General features: G+C 34.9%; 1 protein-coding gene across 2 annotated transcripts in view; it reads right to left on the reverse strand.

Annotated features, from left to right (window-relative positions):
• CA8 (carbonic anhydrase 8) overlaps positions 1-20,924 on the reverse strand; it is a 146,582-nt gene that overhangs the window by 57,656 nt on the left and 68,002 nt on the right. For both annotated transcript variants that reach the window (XM_001368314.4, XM_007487085.3), the window contains exons 6-7: positions 18,535-18,583; positions 16,517-16,629 (exon numbers count right to left, since the gene is read on the reverse strand). In XM_001368314.4, coding sequence (XP_001368351.1) covers positions 16,517-16,629; positions 18,535-18,583 — 162 coding nt within the window. The remainder of the gene's footprint in view (positions 1-16,516; positions 16,630-18,534; positions 18,584-20,924) is intronic.

Consider the following 20,924-nt stretch of genomic DNA (forward strand, 5'->3'; position numbering starts at 1 on the left):
CTAGGAATTATCTGTATTAGAGATGATAACTGAATGTGTAATAGATTCAAGGGATAAGACTATCAAAGGAAACAGAACAAAACCTTAGGTAACACCCGTATATAAGGTACAGAAGATGCATAATAGTTCAGCAAAGGATACAAACAAATAGTATTCAGAGAGGTTGGAGAAAAACCAGGATCTTCATAGCTACAGCTTGGACAGAACTATAAATACTATCAAAAATGTGAAATGTAGAACAGTAGGCTCCTAGGGTTGCATTTTTTTTTCTCCAAGAGAGATTCCAAGTTTAGTGCTCATTTTAAGGTTTGCTTTGAAGCTTCTTTTGAAAATAGGTTAATTTTATATTTTCTTAATCTAAATTCAAAATAAATCTTCAAGTTTCAGTACTCAATCTCCGACGGTTTTTTATGAAACAAGTCTCTTTTCTACCAGAGAGGAACTGAATCGACATCCCAACAGTCCCAAGTCACTGTAGTCTGGGAGGAACTATTTCACAAGAAACCCTTCTCTCTGATCATAGCAACACTTTGAAGGCTTTCAAACATCAACAGAGATTGGGGGAAGGGGGGCCTCTTTCTGAAATGTCAATTTCTCTGAAATATCTACCCCTCAAAATCCTTTAGCAACTTCAAATGGTTTCAAGTGCATGCTGAGTTATCGTAGCTCTAGTTTCCTGAATGTTACTGCACTGAAAAAAAGATATCATGATAATTGAACAGAACAATATGTCAGGATAAAAGTCTTCACCAAAATATAAATGTCAAGATAATCCAGGAGACCATCACTGTCACATGCTTTTATATGATTTTTCTACTGTGCCAATTTTTTTTTCTACTAAAATTCAAAAATAGGATAGAAATTCAACCCTTCCATTAGAGAGGTTCCTACTCTGACAGGTACTACATAGACTGGCAGCAGCTCACTGTAGCAGATGAAAGATTTCATGCTAATTGGTCTAAAATATTTGTTCCATGCTTCACTGACCCAAAAAACAGATTATTCATAAAAAGTTCCTTTTTAAAACTGCCTACAGTATATGTATAGAAAAGCGCATTTGCTAGTGGCTGAGGTTTGATCCTAATTGGCTTCTGGGGTTTTGCTTTTTATCCATACATATGCCATCTAGTAGTTAAAGAATGGTTTTCACTTGTATTTGGTATACTAAATTTTCAAGAAAATAGAGAAAGAGAAATCTATCAAAGGGCTTTTGTTTCATCTTCATCTTTAAAAAGCTATCTCAATGAGAAAAGTCAAAATGTCCTTTCAATATACTCCTCTATTATTCCACATATATGCTTTTTAATAAATTAAAGGTCCTAAAGCAAAATGAACTTATGTAATGTAAATTGCCCACATCTGTGTATATTTAATTATCTATTAAGACTTTGAAACCTACACTCACATAGACACATATGTATGTTTGTGTGTATGAATTTTCTATATACCACCACTTATGCTTACATTCTGGTGATTCTCTCTTTCATTAGTCTAGTGCCACCAAATATAATCCTGTATTACAAACTGAAGAGTAGAAATGCCCAGTACGTTCTAGGTATCTCCCCAAATATAAATCAATAAGGAAGCACTTTTCTTCACTTTCCATTCTCCTTCGAGAACTAGCTCTAGTGTCATGTCTTGGCATTCTCGTCCCTCAATAATATTTATTGATAGCCCATGACAGTGACACAGTGAAAAATGACATGGCCCAAACCCATAAGGGAAGCAATGACATCTTCAGTGGATACCATGGCATGGATTACATATACACTCTTCAATCATGTAATCATTGTTTTCTGCAGTTTATTAAAATGGCAAATGAGCACATCAACCAGTACTCAAGTGCGTGGATGGATCGATCACAGGATCATAGATTTAGAGTTGGAGGGGTCCTTCATGATCACCTAATACAAAAGCTTCATTTTAAAGGTCAGGAAATTGTGCTCCTGGGGGAATTAAGTTACTTTATCAAGGTAACAAAAGTAAGAAGTCTGAGAGTTAGACTTGGGATTTGTGGAGAGAACAAGACTCTCCTAGACATCCTGGATCCAGAGGATAGAATGGTAGTTCTATAGCTTCTAAAACAGCTCTTAGAAGCAAATGTGCTTATCTAAAATATACATGACTTTAATGTTTGCCACATACTAATGCTACAATGGCTCAGACACTGTCCAGCTCCATATACTCTCAGCTCAGACATTCATTCCTAATCCTACAAATGGTATACCTCAATTCTTCTTTAAAGATGCATGCTTACGTTTGGTATTTTTATTGTAGAATATATTACAGGAGATATTATAGCATATTATTATTATATTATATTCATTCATGCATATAAAAGACCCTATATCACTTGGCTTGGTCTTAAGTTATTCTGAAAGGAAAAAAATCAACCACAGCCATGTTGACCCTCTTCAAACAGACATGCCATCTGCCACCTGTATTGGGCATGTGACTATCATAGCTATGAAGTGGGAAAAGATTGGCAGCTAAATTTCATCTGAATATCACCGTCCTAAGCAGATTAGCTATATTCAGATCCTGTGAAAAAATATATATACACATAAACATGAAAAAGTGAGACTATGCTTTTGTCCTCTGGACTATTCTCTTGTCTCATGAATGACAGAATAGAAAGCAGGGAAAGGTAAAAGAAGAGAAGAAATTGAGGAAATTATTGAATTTGAAATATGAGATAAAGAAACAAATATTTGAGGAAAGGAGGACAACAACAACAACAACAAAGAAATAATGACAAGCTCTGTCTAAATTTAAATTTATGGATAGAGTTCTTATTCTGCATTTGGAATTTCATTTGCCAATCAGGCAACATTCTTGCTGAAAAACACTTTTTAATCTCAGCTTCCTAATGTTTAAGCCACTGTTTCATTTTAAAGTTATTTAATGGTTATGAGCATAAATTATTAGAAAGAAAAAATTACATTTTCATTCATTTTCTATTTAGAACAAGTAATCCTTCCAATCTCTTTTTTCTTTTTCTATAGCATTTAACCAGTATTAATACAAAAAAATTAACTAAACAGGAACTTCCAGTTTCATATTCCATCAATTCTTGATTTTACAGGAGATGTAAATGGTCTATAATATACTTAATTGTCAATAGTACAGCACAGTAGAAAATTGCTTCTTAAATCAAGCTGTTTTGCGGTTTCCACAGTGAAGCATTATGATGAATAACTTTTCTTTTACCTTGGTAATACAGATGCTGACTCTTTCCCTTAATGATATCCTGCAGCAGACAATGCAACTGAAGATGCTGACTATTTACCATAATAATACCCTGCAGCAGTAGTTACATAAGTTAACCCTATGATGTATGAAGAAAAATATTTTCTTTTACTCAATTCAAATTTTTAATCTATCAAGTGCATCAGATACCTTGGGGACATTGTCTGCCATTCTTGATTCCTTTTGTTATTTTATATATCAATCAATTCTCCTCCTGTTCTTCTTTTCTTTTCCCTCCAAACCAAATAATACTCATCTTTTCAATTTTTTTCTTGTATAGAATCCCATCTCCCGCCTATGTCTCCTATCATTTTTATTGTCCTCTCTGGGCCTTTCTATTTTTGCCCTGCCTCCACCAAAATTATATGAGAAGCACTGAATGAAGAATTCATGTCAAGGGTGGGCTGATTTTATATGCTGCCATTATAATATTTTCTAGATTATTCCAAATTCCCTTCTTAGTATAGCTGAACATTTTATTTGCCTTAAAACACACAACACACACAGAGTGCTGTACTTTGAGCAGATGTTTTCATGAAGCTGTATGTTAATAGCACCTAAATCTTAATCCTGAGAGATTATAGCTAATTTAGAAATCTTCTATGTGCATGAGTAGTTGAAATTAGCACATCTAATACAGATTCCTTTGGATTTGGCTCTCCTCTAGAAAGACAGAGTTTGTCCCTGGCAATAGGAAAGCATTACTTAATGCTTTAAGGATAGATTTTTGTCAATGGCCTCATTCCACTGAAGTCAGTGAGAACCAAATCCATAATAACATAAATCTAGCCTTTAGTTATTTTATTACATCATCAAATAGCATGATAGTGAAATGCAATATCTCATGTATATATAATACCTTATATATAATTTCACATTAATATTGAAAATGCCATAATACCAAGGAGTCTTTTAATGAGATTCTAAATGAGATGGGGAATTTTCTCTCCTATACTTCAGCAAATTAAATCATAGTGGCTTGTCATGAATTGAAGTCCATTGTGTCTACAGAACCAAGATGTTTGGCTTCTTCATAAAAAGAGTTCTTTTCCTGTAGAATAATACTAAGCAAGTGACAGCTAGGTTTCTATTCCTATCTAAAATATTTTAGCATGCATGTATTGACTTATAACTACCCATAGAAAGGAAAAGGAAAATCAGGGCATAACATAGATGTTATTAGTGAATCAGGATGCTATTTTGGTATGGTATGGTTTAATTCACATATTAGGTGGAATTATAAAATGATAAGCATGTTATTGGATCCCATAAGAAGAATATAATCACACCAATTCTCTGAATTTTATGCTATTTGAATACTACCACTTGATGTGTCTATAATAGAATAAAAACATTTTCATAATGTTTTAAAGTTCATTTAATGGGGGCAGCTGGGTAGTTCAGTGGTTTGAGAGCCAAGCTTAGAGACCAGAAATTCTAGTTTCAAATCTGACCTCAGATACTTCCTAGCTATGTGACCCTGGGCAAGTCACTTGACCCCCATTGCCTAGCCTTTACCACTCTTCTGCCTTGGAGCCAATACACAGTATTGGCTCCAAGAAGGAAGGTAAGGGTTTAAAAAAATTTTTTTAATAAAGTTCATTTAACACTTTCCTCTAAAAGTTCTTGTGAAGTAAGTAGAACATGCATTATTATCTAAATTTTATAGAGGTTTTATATTCCTGGCACCTAAGACAAAGTTAGTACCTAAATGAATGTTTGTTAAATGAGTAAGTCAAATTAAAAAACAGATCATCTGACTTGAAACCTAGCAGATTTTTTTTAATTATACCACTCATTTTTTTAAACCTGTACAGGCTATACTAAAGGACACTGTAATTGATTAAAAAGAGTAATTTCACTCCCAAAGAATAGATGATGAAAAAATCATTAGTGAGGTAGAGGAATAGGGCTCAGTGAGTACAGAATGTAATATACATTGTTAAGTACAATCACCATAAGTTGATTTGGTTTTATCTTTCATTGTTACAAAAGACCATCAATAGAAGGAGTCAGTATATCAGAAAATGATTATGATGTAAAAATAAAAGATACCAATAAATATTTCTTTAAAAAAAAAAAGAAAATTCTATTGGTTTCAAAATGCTTTCCAGTCCATGATTGCATGCAATTGTCACTAAAAAACCTATCAAATTAGGGGGTGTAGCATAGATATTTTTATCCTTCTTTTACATTTGAGGAAATTTGGACTAAGGGAAATTAGGTAACTCATAATCCATGTTTTTGGACTCCAAGTTCAGTGATCTTACCTATAACAAACCCTCTTACAATAGACCCAACTGTTAAAATATAATTGAGTTATAAGTCTTTTGTTCAAGACTTAGTATCACTAATAGGTTTTTCAGTAGAAAAGATCTTACAAGGCATTTATTCCAACCCCATCTATTTATAAAAAAATAAGAAAACTGAGGATCATAAAGTTTAGTTAACAAAATAAACAAACAAAAAATCCATTAGAACATAGATAATGTTAATATGTGCTTTTTTACATCAATATATGACCAGCAGGGATTCTTATACATTCTTTAGTGGTCCCCAATTTCTAGGAATTTGATACTCCTTGTTCTAGCCAATCCCATAAGCTGCAAATTGGAAGAGGACTTTTGTCACCCAAGAGGTCGCTGTGCATATGATATCGCCAATCACCCTCCACTAGGTGCATTTGTTAACAATAGATAAAAGTACTGAACTTGGAGTAAGAAAAAACTTCGTTTCAAATCCTGCCAAAGATACTTAGTAGCTCAGGGGTCCAAGGCTAAGTCATTTGATCTCTCTCTGTCTCCATTTCTTCATCTGTAAAATGGTGATAATAAAAGCACCTTCCTCACTGGATTATTAGGATCAAATGAGATTTGCTTTGTACATTTTAGCATTTCTATTAAGCAAACCACTCCACTGTCTTTGCCAAAAAAACAACAAATGGGGATGATGAAAAAGTCAGAGATGACTGAAAAACAATTGAACACAAGGAAGGAAAAAATTTTAGGGTTAAAAGGCTAAATTTGTGGTTCTAAAAAGGAAGTACAATATTAATATTGGGGAGAAGGGGTAAGAAGGTGAGAGAAACAGGATAAGCAAAAGTATAAAGATAAAATTAACACTGAGCAGCACTTACCACCTCATTTACTGATATAGGCCTCCTGGGCAGCAGTCTGCACCACAAAATATAGCCATCATCTAGGAAAATCAAGGTGGAAGCTGCTACTTACCATACCATTTCTCCCTAACTTTGGCATTGTAAAAACAAATAGCATTTTTTTCTTCCATACTAGCTATTATAAAGATGATATTAGAAATTGTCTTGTTATATTAGTCTGGAGATAAGTAGAGAAGATGGCTTGAGAAAGAATTAGAGTTTGAAACATATCTGAGATAAAGTGTCAGTTTCAAATATTGACAATGTTTAGAGGAGGATTAACAGTTTTTCTGTGGCAATTGATCTCAGGGAATGGCAGTTACACTCTCTCTTGGAGTGATGGAAAGAAGTGACATCTTTTCTCTCTCTACCCACTGTCTGAGGTAGAAGGAAAGATGGGAAAAACCTGAAAGAGTTAAGTGATTTTCCTTTTCCAACTTGGGAAACACTAGTGACCGTCTATTGTTGTTACATAAATTGTTTTTATATCTGAGAAGACCAAAGACAGATTTGGTCTTTGGTTTGGACTCTGAGTCTGTTAAGGATCCTAACTTGGTTCTTGCTCAGCCAGCTAGACTTTGTTATTTTATAACTTGGAGACTTAAGTTAAGAATTATATACTTTGTATAAGGATAATATTGTTTAGTTTATTATAGAATAGTGAAAATTTGGGTTAGTGAGATCAGGAAGAATCAGTATAGCCTGTGGAAATAGGAAAAGTGGTTCCTTGTGGAACCAGGGAGTTTTATTTGGGTGGAGTTCAAATCCTTCACTTAGAAATCCTTTTTTTTTAATCCTCATATTCTCAATAAACAGTTTATTTTAATATAATAAGAGTCTCCTTAGCATCCTTGAGACTGGCCCTGAAGAGAAGTTCATTTATGAGCTTCACTTTAATTATATAAACTGAAGATACTTTGTAAGCACAACAAGCAGACTATCAAATCAGTTTATAATCAATAATCGATTCACTGCCTATTTTTTTTACAGGTTTGGTGAGTTAAATAGGACAAAGAACCATACAATCTAATTTTAAGGGACCATCAGCCCTTTATCCCACCTCTTAAGTCAGCTGTTTTGCCTTTCTATGCACAGTATTACTGTCACTCCTCACCCCATATATCCAATCTGTCTCCAAGTTTGGTTGTCTTTTACTTGACAACATCCTTCGTGTGTCTCCTATTTTCCAATCAATAGATCACTATCCCAATACAGTTTTTCATGACTAGACTATTGTGATAGCCTTTTGGTTGGTCTCTGACACAAGCTTCTCCTCACTCTAGTCCAACCTCTAAAATTCAGTTATCAAGGTAGTCCTTGTAAAGCCCAGGTCTGGCCATGTCCTACTCAGTGACTCCTACTCAGTGACTTGTGCAGTTTCTTATTACTACCAGGATCAAATATAAAGTGCTTTGGCTTTTAAAGCCCTTCACAATCTTTCTTCTTTCTTCCTTCCAGGTCTTCTTACACTTTACTCACTGCCATGTAACCTAGGATCAGGCAAGAATGGGCTCCTTGCTGTTCTTGAGCACAAGTCTCCATCTTCTGACTCCATGCCTTTTCTCTGCCTGTCCTCCACACAGTGAATGAATGATCTCCCATTTTGTTTCTGCCTCCTGGCTTCCTTCATGAAACAGCTCAAAACCTACCTTCTTCAAGTTACCTTTTTGTACTCTCTCTCACTCTCTCTCTCTCTCTCTCTCTCTCTCTCTCTCTCTCTCTCTCTCATAAATACATACATATATACATATATATATAAATGCACATGCACGCATACACACCACTGCTGCCTTCCTTTTAAGATTTCCTGCTAATTGAACTATTGCACCTACTGTCCTATATATAGTTTCCCACACCATAAGAAAATAAGCTCCTTGAGGACAGAGATTGTCTTTGCCTTTCTTTGTAATTCAATGATTAGCATAGCCCCTGGCACATTATTGTCATTCAGTCAGTCAGTCATGTCTGATTCTTCAAGACCCCACTGACCAAAGAACAAAAGGACCTTCTATTCTCCACTATCTCCTGACTTCTGTCCAAGCTAATATTCATTGATTCTATGTCACTATATATCCATCTCATTCTCTGCCATTCCCTTCTCCTTTTGCCTTCAATCTTTTCTAATATCAGGGACTTTCCAGTGACTCCTGTCTTCTCATAAGTGGTTCTTAATAAATGCTGATTGATGGTGGTGGTAGTGATAGTGATCATGAGCATGAATTGTCTCTGACAATATATGGTGTTTTTTTCTCTTCTTAACTGATTTTTTTTCTTTTCTAGCCATTTGGTATATAAACCTTCTTATCCTACTATGTGAATTTCTGGGTACTATTTCAAGATATCCAAAGCAAATATTAGCATATCAGGTTCAATACAGCTAGATCACAGACATCTGATAGGAAATAAATAAACCACTGTGCAGTGGGGAAACCAGTATCATGAAAAGGTAAACCTAGTTGTCAAGCAGGAGGAGTGACCATGAATGTAAGGGAATGGTAATATGGCAGCAAATTCTTATAGGCAAAGAATTAGATATAGTCTCACTAGCCACCACCCTGGTTCATGTTGGTGATAGGGAATTAAAGAAATAGCATTATGCAAAAAGCAATTAGAGGCATCTAAAAGGCAATAATCTAATTTTGCCACTTATAAATTATATATATATATACATATATATACATATAAATTATGAAAAATTATGAAGTGAAATTTTATGGAATTCTGTAGAAGAAATAAACTTGGAAAATTACATAGATTTAAGAAATTTCTACTTTCGCTATATGGGATACCACTCTTTTCTTTTGTGTTGATGTGTCTCCTTTGGGATATATCTATTTTGGATTGGTTATGGGAATAGGTGGTCTATCTTGTTGTTCCTAGAAAACTATGAAGCCATCATTTAAGATGTTCTGGTTTTTACCTATCCAAGATAGCAAGAATTATCCAAGGACCTGAACCAAATTTCTTCAAGGGCTGAGTTTTACAGCTACTAATTATAAATTGATCCCAGACTGAGCTAACTAAGCTTTTCCTTTAGAGTATGGTTCTAAAACTATCTTCTCTTCTCTTCCTCAAATACTTCCTGTCTCCATTACCAAGACCACATCATTTAATCTCAAGAAATAATATATATGGAAGAAGACAGTCTTAAAGGAAAGTACTGTATCTGTTCTCTGGAAAAATGCAGCTCCCCCAGAGACCCCTTTTGTCTGTTTATACATGAAACATAGAAAAGTATATCCACATTGATTGTGAAATTCACCATCCTGGGCAACCCATGATGAAGGTGGTATTGCATAAGGGTGCCTGAAATAGCTATTCCTTACTAGTTATCTGCTACCAGTGTTAAGGGTAGAGAGGGAATTAATGTCTTGACTTGGCAAATTAATTTCCACAGACTGAAAGTACTTGCTATGTATAAAGCATGATACTAAATTCTGGCTGTACAAACATATAAAGAAAATAGTCTCTGACTATTTAAGAAGATTACACCTCAGTTTGGACCACTTTGACAATAGATTATGTATATTATCTCATTTAATCATCATTGCAACCCTGTGAGGCAGGTCCTATTATTATTCCCATTTTATTGATGAGGAAATTGAAGCTGGACCAATGTTATAGGTCATAGATTACATATATTGTCATTTGGTCCTCCTAACCTTAGGAGATAGATGCTATTATTCTTTCCATTTTATGTATCAGCAAATTGAGAGATGTCAAGTGACTTGTCCCGGGTTACACATTTAGTAAATGTATATCTGATCCTAAGAGAAATTGTTCCACTGGAGCAATAGGTCACTATTTAAAAGTAATGAGAAATAAGGATAAATAAGTTAGTGGAGCCAACTAAATGCACATGCTTAATTCACACTTCATAGTAGGACTAAGAGAATGGTTCAATTATTCTAGCATTATTTGTTATTAGAGAATGTATCCTATACTTTATCCTACACTGATGGTTCATTAGAGTATGGAGGAAATCATATGGATTCAAAAAATATGCTAATAACAGAAAAGTTCTGTAAAACCCTATCAAGCTGGATGGGCTTCAAATAAGGGTCAAGCAACAGAATTCCTGTCCTCCAAGAACCAGCCTAAGTACAGAGAGGGTCATTAGTAAAACGTTAGAGAGTAGATAGTTAATATTTTGGCCATGGTAGCTCATGAACACTGTCTACCAAGGCAGATCTATCTTAAGTATTGTGTCTGTACATTATAATGCAAGCTTCTTGAAAGTAGGGACTGTTTTTTGTTGTTGTTTTTAATATCCCCATTGCTAGTCCGGTGCTAACACATATTTAGCATTAAATAAATTCCTGCTTGATTGGTTGGTCGACTGATCAGAAAATTTAGCATTTTCCTCAGGGAAGGTAGTACCTATCCCATTGAAATAATGACTCTGTCATGGATCTTTATTGAGGCAAAGTGAAGCATGAATAATAATTCATAATTCATAATTTAATATACTATAAACAAATAAAGTAACCCCAAAGTCAAACTATGGTCTATAATAATAAAGATGGTCAGTTGTAAACAATATCAAATTCATCATAATATGTAATGAAATTTGCTGAGCCCAATTTATGGAACATGTAAACATACATATATCTATCAGGAAACCATTTGGTCAAGATCCAATATTTCACTGGCATGGAGATTTGTTGTATGGAAACTCCTTTAGGACAACTCATCTGCAACTTATGGTCCCTGCTATATTCAAGGCACTATGTTAAAAATAAATGGAGGTTCTGAGAGTTTGTGATTTGCCCATGATCATGTACCCAGGATGGCAGAAGCTCAAACCCAAGATTTCTTGACTCTAGACTTCAGTTCCTGGGATTCTGGACTATGAAAGGTGAGCTTTAATTTATCTTGACCAGAACCAAGCCATAATGCCACTTCCCAAATATTTCCAAAAAATATATAGCCCTCTCCACACTTCCCTGCTTTCAAGCTCTAGTTTTTTTTTTTTATATTTGTCTTCCCCTATTAGAAGGTAATCTGGGGGACAGCTGGGTGGCTCAGTGAATTGAAAGCCAGGTCTAGAGATGGAAGATCATAGGTTCAAATCTGGTCTCAGACACTTCCTAGCTGGGTGACCCTGAGTAAATCACTTACCCCTATTGCCTAGCTCTTACCACTCTTCTGTCTTGGGATCAATATACAGTATTGATTCTAAGACAGAAGGTCCATTAAGAGCAGGGACTATATTCCTTATTTATCTATATAAAACTTCATAGATACTTTTTCACTCACATAGATACTTTTTCACTCACACACTGATTCATCCATAGACTGACTCTAGAATTTTAGACCAGGCTGCTCTTCATCCCTAGTCTTAGGACATCATTAGATGAGATGTCACTGAGACAAAAGAAGTATTTGCATATACTATTCATAGTTCCACACCTAATAAGTATCATGAAAATTTATAGAAAGTTATAGTATCATAGTACATAGAAAAAAATAAGACATGAGGAAGGAAGGAAGGAAGGAAGGAAGGAAGGAAGGAAGGAAGGAAGGAAGGAAGGAAGGAAGGAAGGAAGGAAGGAAGGAAGGAAGGAAGGAAGGAAGGAAGGAAGGAAGGAAGAAAGGAAGGAAGGGAGGGAGGGAGGGAGGAAGGGAGGAAGGGAGGAAAGGAGGAAGGGAGGAAAGGAGGAAGGGAGGAAGGGAGGAAAGGAGGGAGGGAGGAAAGGAGGGAGGGAGGAAAGGAGGGAGGGAGGGAAAGAGGAAGGAAAGAGGGAGGGAGGGAGGGAGGGAGGGAGGGAGGGAGGAAGAAAGAACCTTTAGGGCTATGCAAATCATTAACAAGTCACATACTTTTATACAATACTGAAGAGCATCTGTAACTATGACTACATAAATATCACAATGACTCGCCCTTCATAATAAACAAGTAACAATGATATAGAAGTTCTCTACATATCCCTAATAGACCAAATTAAAGTCATACAAAAATGTAGCAAGCTTGCCAAGATGTTGCACTGTAGACATGTTTTTCCTTTGGCTATACCAGTCTTTTTAGCCACATATGCATTTACTCGGAAGGAAGACAAGAGTTCCCAATCCAGCTCCCCAGGTAATTTAATTTTTAAAATTTGTGGCATCTTAAATTTGTACACATGCACCATCTAGTGGCCAAGATGGTCCACTGCAGGCTTATGAGCCTTTCTATCTAAGACAGAGGGTAGATAATATTTTTTAACATGTTTTCTTAGTTACTTGTAAAGTTGTGCACTGCACTATAATTCAGAGAATTAAATTGACATTTTGGACAATCTTATAAGAGATTCTGAATGTTGTAAATGATAATAAAATGATGTCTCATGGAAATAAGTATAAAGAGGAATGTATCAAAAAAATATAGGGTAAAGTCACACTGTGAATTTTAAAGTTATAATGGTAATAGACTCCCCACATAAGTCCTATGGAAAACAGAGAAGTCTAGATCAGATAAATACAAGCATTGTAGCTAAAGTATTTGATAAATTAAAAATTCTATGGATAAAATTAATTTTGATTTCATTGAATTAAAAAAAGTGAGGAATAGTGAAGTAGTAAACATGAGAGAGAAGCTTAATAGGAGATGTGAGGAATCATAATGAATATGATAAAAAAAATAGAACAGCTTCAGATAAATCATTAGTCATAAATTCATAACCTATGTTAATTATAGTTATAATGGAGATGTTTGCATATAACATTTGAAGGAGAGTACTTTAACTTCAATCTTCTCTATGGATAATATGGCACATGGAAATAGAGACGTCATCAGAAATTTCAGTAGCGATATGAGCATGACAAAGTACCAGGAAATGTCATTGCATAATATTGTTACATTTATCTGCATGAATATTTAATTAATTATTCTCCATTCCCATAGACTGTAAGACCCTTGAAGGATTGTGTCATCCTTATCTTTGTATTTTCAGTACCTATGAGTACCTTGCACTAACAGACACTAAAGAAATAGTTGTTGTGATGAACTAAATTGAATATGAAGGAACTGATGCCACTGTATTTGCAAGTCTGAATGCCATTCTTTGTTTCCACTGAAGATAAGACAAGAGTATGCATTCAAATTATTTTAAGGCTCATGTTAGACATTTTAGACTATAATACTGATAAAATATAGAAATACATTACCACAGTAGTAATCAAAAAAGTAAATATTTACAAATATCTTGACATATGATATATTCTAGTGTTTGTACAAAATGTTTATTATAAAAGTAACTACAAATTGATTGCATAATTTTATATATCTATTGATCATATAAATATATTTTATAATAGAAAAAATTTGAATTTAGTATGGTTATTCCAACTTATGTACATTTAATTATCTTTCTGTGGTACTGAAATGTTAAAATACTGAAAGCAGGGGGATAGACAAGTTAATCCATCTCACAGGGTTTCTTGACTGAATTTTCATCGTCAGAAAATAATGGATAAAAATTATTCTAATTCTACCAATAAAAAAAGATTCATGCTTCTAGTCTTCATTTTGCCTTTTACATGGCAAAGTTTTATAAACCTTTAAAGGACAATCATTAGATTAATTCTCCACACAAACTAACATGTCGAAAAAGTTATTTTCTTTACAGTATGATTTATTACTATTTACAGTACTATTTATTACTATTAAATATGCATATATAAGTATATGTATATATGATTCATTTCAAAAGACAAATGACAAGAAATAACTATAGCCAATTTTTGGCAACATTTAAGCAAAAATTGAAAGTTAATATATAAAAGAGTACAGGAAGTATGTGGTATACAAGAAGTCTGCAAACTGTTTTGATGACTATTTCCTAGAAATTCCAAGGAAAATACACAGTAAAGACCTAAAAAGATAACATGAAGAAATGGTAACACTTCATGTTTGCTTAGCAAAGGAAAGGAAATTATTAGAGACAGAAGGGTCAGAAAGAGAATAAAAGGAAGCTCATAAGATATGAAAAGATTAATCAAATTCAGAGAAAAAGAAAATCATTGGAATATATTAGGTCAAGTACATACTAGAAATTAGATGGTCCTAAAAAGAAATCTCAGGAATTCAAAGTCAATAATAACTTTCTTAAACCTTTGGAATACAGATTTCTATATCTTCCAAGGATTTGAAATTGTGGGTTACTTGTGATAGGTTTACAATGAACATAAATAGGCTGGAGCCTACTTAACTAGCAAAAATTTATGCAAAGTAAATTATGTAAAAATGTCATTAGAATGCTATATGAGGAGAAAAGAAGGTGAGCTTGTCATGTACAAGAATGCAGACAACATATAAGTTTACTAATGCAACTAGGAAAACACTAAGCACATTGGGTAGATGATATATTGAGGACTGATAGAGGTTCATAGACAAAATTTACTCAATATAAGAAGGAATAGGGGGTTGTGATCTTTATCACTGATCACAGATATAATTTCAGGGCACCCCTGATCTCATAAGACAATTTTCTCAATGGATCAATACCATGAGGTCAGGCATTCTGCTGGTCTTTATTCTGGAAAGCTGTGGTTTACATTACAAAAGGTGTCAAATACAGTCTGGGTGAGACTAAGCCCACAATACTCTTAAATGCAGTCCATATTATATTAAAGTGTACAATTAGCCCTTTGATAGCATCCAAGGGACACACAGTTAATTCAAAGGAAGAGCATTTAATAAGATGGTATATTACAAAAAGTAGTAACAAAACATTTCTCCCTTTAACCTAGAGTGAAGTCTTTCATAAATACCCACTGAATCAATGAGAAAAGTGGATACCCAGAGGGGACTCAGGTGTGGAGGCATGCAAATGGGACATTTGGCCAAGGCACAGGCTTAGAGAAAAAACTCACGCCTTTAAAACTTAGATGCACACTGATGTCTTCTAGTCATGTCATCATACTGTGCCTGTTGGCATTAGTCTTATGGTTTGCTTAAAGGGATACTACTTACGTGTTTTCATAGTCTGGTTTCACTGGAGTCTGGTTTCTGAAAAGTGCTGTTCTACTGGACAATCTCGTGTGCTGCTCTGTTGGATATATGTACTTATTTTTTTAAGCCTTTACCTTTTTTCTTAGAATCAACTGTGTAATGGTTCCAAGGCAGAAAAGCAGAAAAGACTACACATGGGGGTTAGGATCACATAGTTGGGAAATGTCTGAGGCCAGATTTGAACCCTGGTCCTCCTGTGTTTCCTCCTGACTCTCCAACCATGGAGCCACTTGGTGGTTCCCTAAAATGGCTCCCTAGACAGATGTATTTAGATACTATTAGTCTGTAGCCTCTCCTTCAGTTTCTGACTCAGCTAAAATCTTCAGACAAGGTGCAGTCATGCTCTTTAGCCTAGGTAAAGGTAGCAAAAACCTTGCTACTAGCTTGTATTGTCAGAGGTTCATATGTGAAGCCACTCCTTTCTTGCACTGTAGAATCTTAGCTCCAGATACCCTTAAGTTTCATCTTTTCTTTCAACATTTCTTCCCAAGGGCTTGGCCCCTTCAGTGAGACCTCAACCCTAACTTATCTCATCTCTGCCTCTTGGAATCTCTGATTTCCTTTAAGAATCAGCTCAAGAGCCACTTTCTCCATGAAGCCTTTCTTCCTCCTTGCTTCCTAGAAACTCATATTCTCTCTTCTAAAATTACTTTGGATTTTAATATATTATCTATATACTCATAAATGTGCATGTTATTTCCCTCATTACGATGTAAATTCCTTGAAGGCAGAGACTATTACAGTTTTGTCTTTCTTTTTCTAGCACAAAGTGCCTGTCACATAAAAACCACTTTAAAATGTTTGTTGTTTATTGACTAATGGATAACTTAAACTGAAAGAGTGCATTTATTTATTTTTCATTGACTTTTTTGCTTTTCCTTAGGGGAAAAATATTTTAAATACAAACAATCAATAATAAATATATCATCCCCCTCCTTCAATCTTTGACCTTTCAATTTTTCTCACTGATTCAAAATACAACTTTTATTTGAAAAAGACTTGTACTGATCTAGTGGAGACTTCAGTGTAAAACTGATATGTCCTTTTCTATATCAATAAAATTTAACCTTTAACTCACAACCATATTTTATGAACATTTATGGTACAACCATTACCTGTATCTGGGATATAGTTAAAGGGTATCGGAATAAGATCCAAGTAACACCTTCACTGCAAGGTGGGATAGTAAGGGAGCCTTCATATACCCAATAATCACGCAGAAGAGGATCTGGTTTTTTTGAAAGAAAGAAATTACAATAATATGTTAATCAAGGATAATGTCTAGCATTCATACAATGCTTTAAGGTTTACAAAGTGCTTTTCAAATATCATCTCATGTAATTTTCACAAAAGCCCTATAAGATAGATGTCTTTATAATCCCCATTTTACTGGTGAGGAAACTGAGACTGAGATATTGACTTCCCCAGGGCTGTACAGATTGCATGAGGGGCAAGATTTGAACTCCCATCTTCCTGCCTCCAAGACTAGCATTCTGTTTATTCATTGTGCCACTTCATTAGAAGGAAGATCAAATAACAGGCTATTATAATAATCCATGCTTTTAGAAAACAACTAATTTGGAAATATACTTCAGATTTTCCATAGAGTAACTTATACTAATGACATGGGATCCTGGGTTTCCCTTAGACACCTCAAACCCTAGAAGTATTTAGGTCAGACAGAAAACAGGAAAATTTCTTTCCTTCCTTGTATTCTTGTTAATGCTGAGGAAAAGGTGACTCTGGGCATCAGAGATTCATGATAATGAAAGGCCCCTGAGAAAAATATTGCCCTTGGATTCTCACCTAGATTTTGAGATGGACACAGATATACATCTTCTGGTTATGTTCTGAATCCATCCAGTTGTAATCTAGGACACCTACTTTGTCCCATAAACTATGCTGGGCACCCCCTGTGCTTTGGGACACAAAACATCACTCTAGCCTTGCTCAAATAACAAATATCCCCCACTTCTATCCAACCTCATTCCATTCCCTCTCCCAGGTCATAAGGGTATAAGAAGCCCAGAACACATCTCCTTTAGGAGGCAGTGTCCCACCTGCACTGTCCTCCCAGCCAAATTCAACATGAATTCCTAATTAATAAATTTCTCTTTTTATTTTTAATTTAAATTATGGTCTTGCATTCTTGCAAAGGGTACCTGTCCCAAACCTGGGGTTTACCACAAGTTCCCCCAAACATTAATTCTTCTAAATTACTAGTGACACTGATAGAACTTATGGATGATACCCATTTCACTCTGTTAAAATTTCATGAAGGAAAAAATCCAATGTAAACATGATAAGTCATCACTTCGAAATCAACCTATTTATTAACATGGATAGTTAAGAAAAGCACATTCCAGCTTATCAGAACAATGGAAAAGTGCTGAGTATCATTTCAATATGCAGAAGAGGTGGAGAAGTTGATTATACCTGCAATGTGAGATGCAGTGAGTGAAATTCCTCTTTCCTATGGAAAGTGTCTTAGAATATCCAGAAGTATGACTACAAGTGTTTAAACCCTTAAGATTTTTTTTCCCTAATTTTTTTTTCCTTTATATTCCAGAGGCAGCTCAATGGAGCCATTCACTTTCTGCCCCTTTGTTGTGCATAACACTGCTGCTGATAAGAGATTTCATCCCATTTTCAGTCAATTGTTTGTATAAAGGGCTTAACTTCTCTCTGTGATTGAATTACTACCTGGGATAGAATGGTCTCTGGTGACTGGCAGAAAGGACCTTACAGAAGAGAGTCTCCAATTTTATTTCAAGGATTGAGTAAAGTATAAGTGGGGTTCTTAATGTTGGCAGGAGCAACCTTTTGAGGGGTATGACCATTCTTGTACTGGCTACCTCATACAGTCTTATAAAGATAAAATGTTAAGTGCTTTGTACCTAAGAAACATCTCGTAACTGCTATTGTTGTCACGGTTATTATTCCTGACAAATTCCCCATCCTATTGGCAAAGTTGACTCTCAACTACTGGAATTTAGTTCATGCCATCCATACTCACAGATGCAATTCAATGAGAACTTCCAACACAATTTTTTTGAAAATAAAAAGGTATAAATTCAAAAGATGACATAATGTTTATTTATTCTTTTAGTTACAATTCACTTTACAAACTTACCTGGTAACAAAGTATTTGGATTAAAGCAGGGTATTATTTTAGTCTTCCCCTGGAGAAAAAAAAATACTCATTTACTTCATCAATTTTGAATGTGACATGTGAAAAAATATGAAGTAAAATGTCTAGATACTCTTTAAATGGCAATCACTGAGTCTCTACAATATTTGCAACTATACAACATGTGCTGGATTGTTTTCTGGTCAGGAATAAATTTGAAGTTTCCATCAAATTAATTCTACTATAAATCTATGCTTATTTCTAGTTCTCTCTAGTCTACTCATTTATTTTTTCTTCCTAATTACTAAAAGACAAATGTTCTTCAAGGATAAAAGTTTATTGGGATCAGTAGTCTTCTCTTGATGCCAGATTTGAATTTAAGGAAAATATATGTCCTATCATTCAAAATTTCACATTTGAGATCCCCAAATGATTTGCTCTTCTGCTTAAAATTAAATGAAAATTAGTGTTATATATTCCCCCAAAGTGAATTTTAAAATATTAATTCCTTATTCAAAGCAAGAGTTTGCTTTAATGTGATAAACTGAGTTTGTCTACCATCTTTGTGTTGCATTAGGATACCATTTATACCTCCAAAAATTAATTGACTATAGGTATAAAGATAGGCAGATACGCTAGCAGGCAGGCAGACAGACAGGCATAGATAGATAGATAGATAGATAGATAGATAGATAGATAGATAGATAGATAGATAGATAGATAGATAGGTAGGTAGGTAGGTAGGTAGGTAGGTAGATAGAGGTAGATAGATGGACATAGAATAAAGGACAGACAGAATGAAAGACAGACATAGATAGATAAACAGATATAGAATGAAGGACAGACAGACATAGATATAGATTTAGATAGACAGACAGAGAATGAAGGACAAATAGATATAGAATGAAAGATACACAGATAAATAGACAGACAGACATAGAATGAAGGTCATAGATAGGCAGACAGAATGAAGGACAGATAGAGAGAATGAAGGATAGACATAGCTAGATAGACAGACAGACAGATAGATAGATAGATAGATAGATAGATAGATAGATAGATAGATAGATAGATGGATGGATGGATAGATAGATTCAATTCCTTGTTTTTCAGTAGCTAATACCAAAATAGCTAAAACAAAAACATGAGCATCTTTTGCATTCCTGGTGCATATCAATCAAGTATTAAGCAGGATGAGATGTGCCTCTCTCCAGTCATTTGGACTGAAGTGTTTCTAATACTTTACTGTCCATTGTTACTCCATCTAAATAAACTCGTATAGGAAAGTCTAAAGAAAAAAAAAATTAGTGTTGCCTAGGTTTGACTTAAGAAATCCACTCTTAAAGTGACCCCAGGCGAGACAAAGGAGCCTCATGAGATGTTCTCTATGGCTGCATGTTAGGATTGCTCCATCTCTCTTGAAGGTTCTAGATTAGAACAAGATCCCACAGATAATCCAGAGTGGAATTGAAAAAATCTTAATCTCCAAATTAGTTCTGAAATGAACTTGATATCGCTGAATACTTTTAGACTAAATCGGCATTGCCTCAACACCATATCTATGACAGCAGTACAAGACTGAACTAAATTCTCCAGGCCCACTTTCGAATGGACTCAGTATAGACCTGTAAGATAATATGGCCTATATAAAAATTTGACTCCACAATCCATTTAACACCATTTTCCTATGACCTAGCATTCAAGTGAATTGAATCTTCCAGGTCACATTCTCTTTTTGTTTTATAATTGAAATAATTTTGTATAGCTTCATTGTACTTTTTTTTAAAATATATTTTATTTGATCATTTCCAAGCATTATTCGTTAAAGACATAGATCATTTTCTTTTCCTCCCCCCCACCCCCCATAGCCGACGCGTAAGTCCACTGGGCATTAGATGTTTTCTTGATTTGAACCCATTGCTTTGTTGATAGTATTTGCATTAGAGTGTTCATTTAAAGTCTATCCTCTGTCATGTCCCCTCAACCTCTGTATTCAGGCAGTTGCTTTTTCTCGGTGTTTCCACTCCCATAGTTTATCCTTTGCTTATGAATGGTGTTTTTTTCTCCTGGATCCCTGCAAGTTGTTCAGGGACATTACACCGCCACTAATGGAGAAGTCCATTACGTTCGATTATACCACAGTGTATCAGTCTCTGTGTACAATGTTTTCCTGGTTCTGCTCCTTTCGCTCTGCATCACTTCCTGGAGGTTGTTCCAGTCTCCATGGAACTCCTCCACTTTATTATTCCTTTTAGCACAATAGTACTCCATCACCAACATATACCACAGTTTGTTCAGCCATTCCCCAATTGATGGGCATCCCCTCGTTTTCCAGTTTTGGGCCACCACAAAGAGCGCAGCTATGAATATTTTTGTACAAGTCTTTGTGTCCA

Source organism: Monodelphis domestica, chromosome 3 (genome assembly GCF_027887165.1).
Source record: "Monodelphis domestica isolate mMonDom1 chromosome 3, mMonDom1.pri, whole genome shotgun sequence".
Classification (NCBI taxonomy): Eukaryota; Metazoa; Chordata; class Mammalia; order Didelphimorphia; family Didelphidae; genus Monodelphis; species Monodelphis domestica.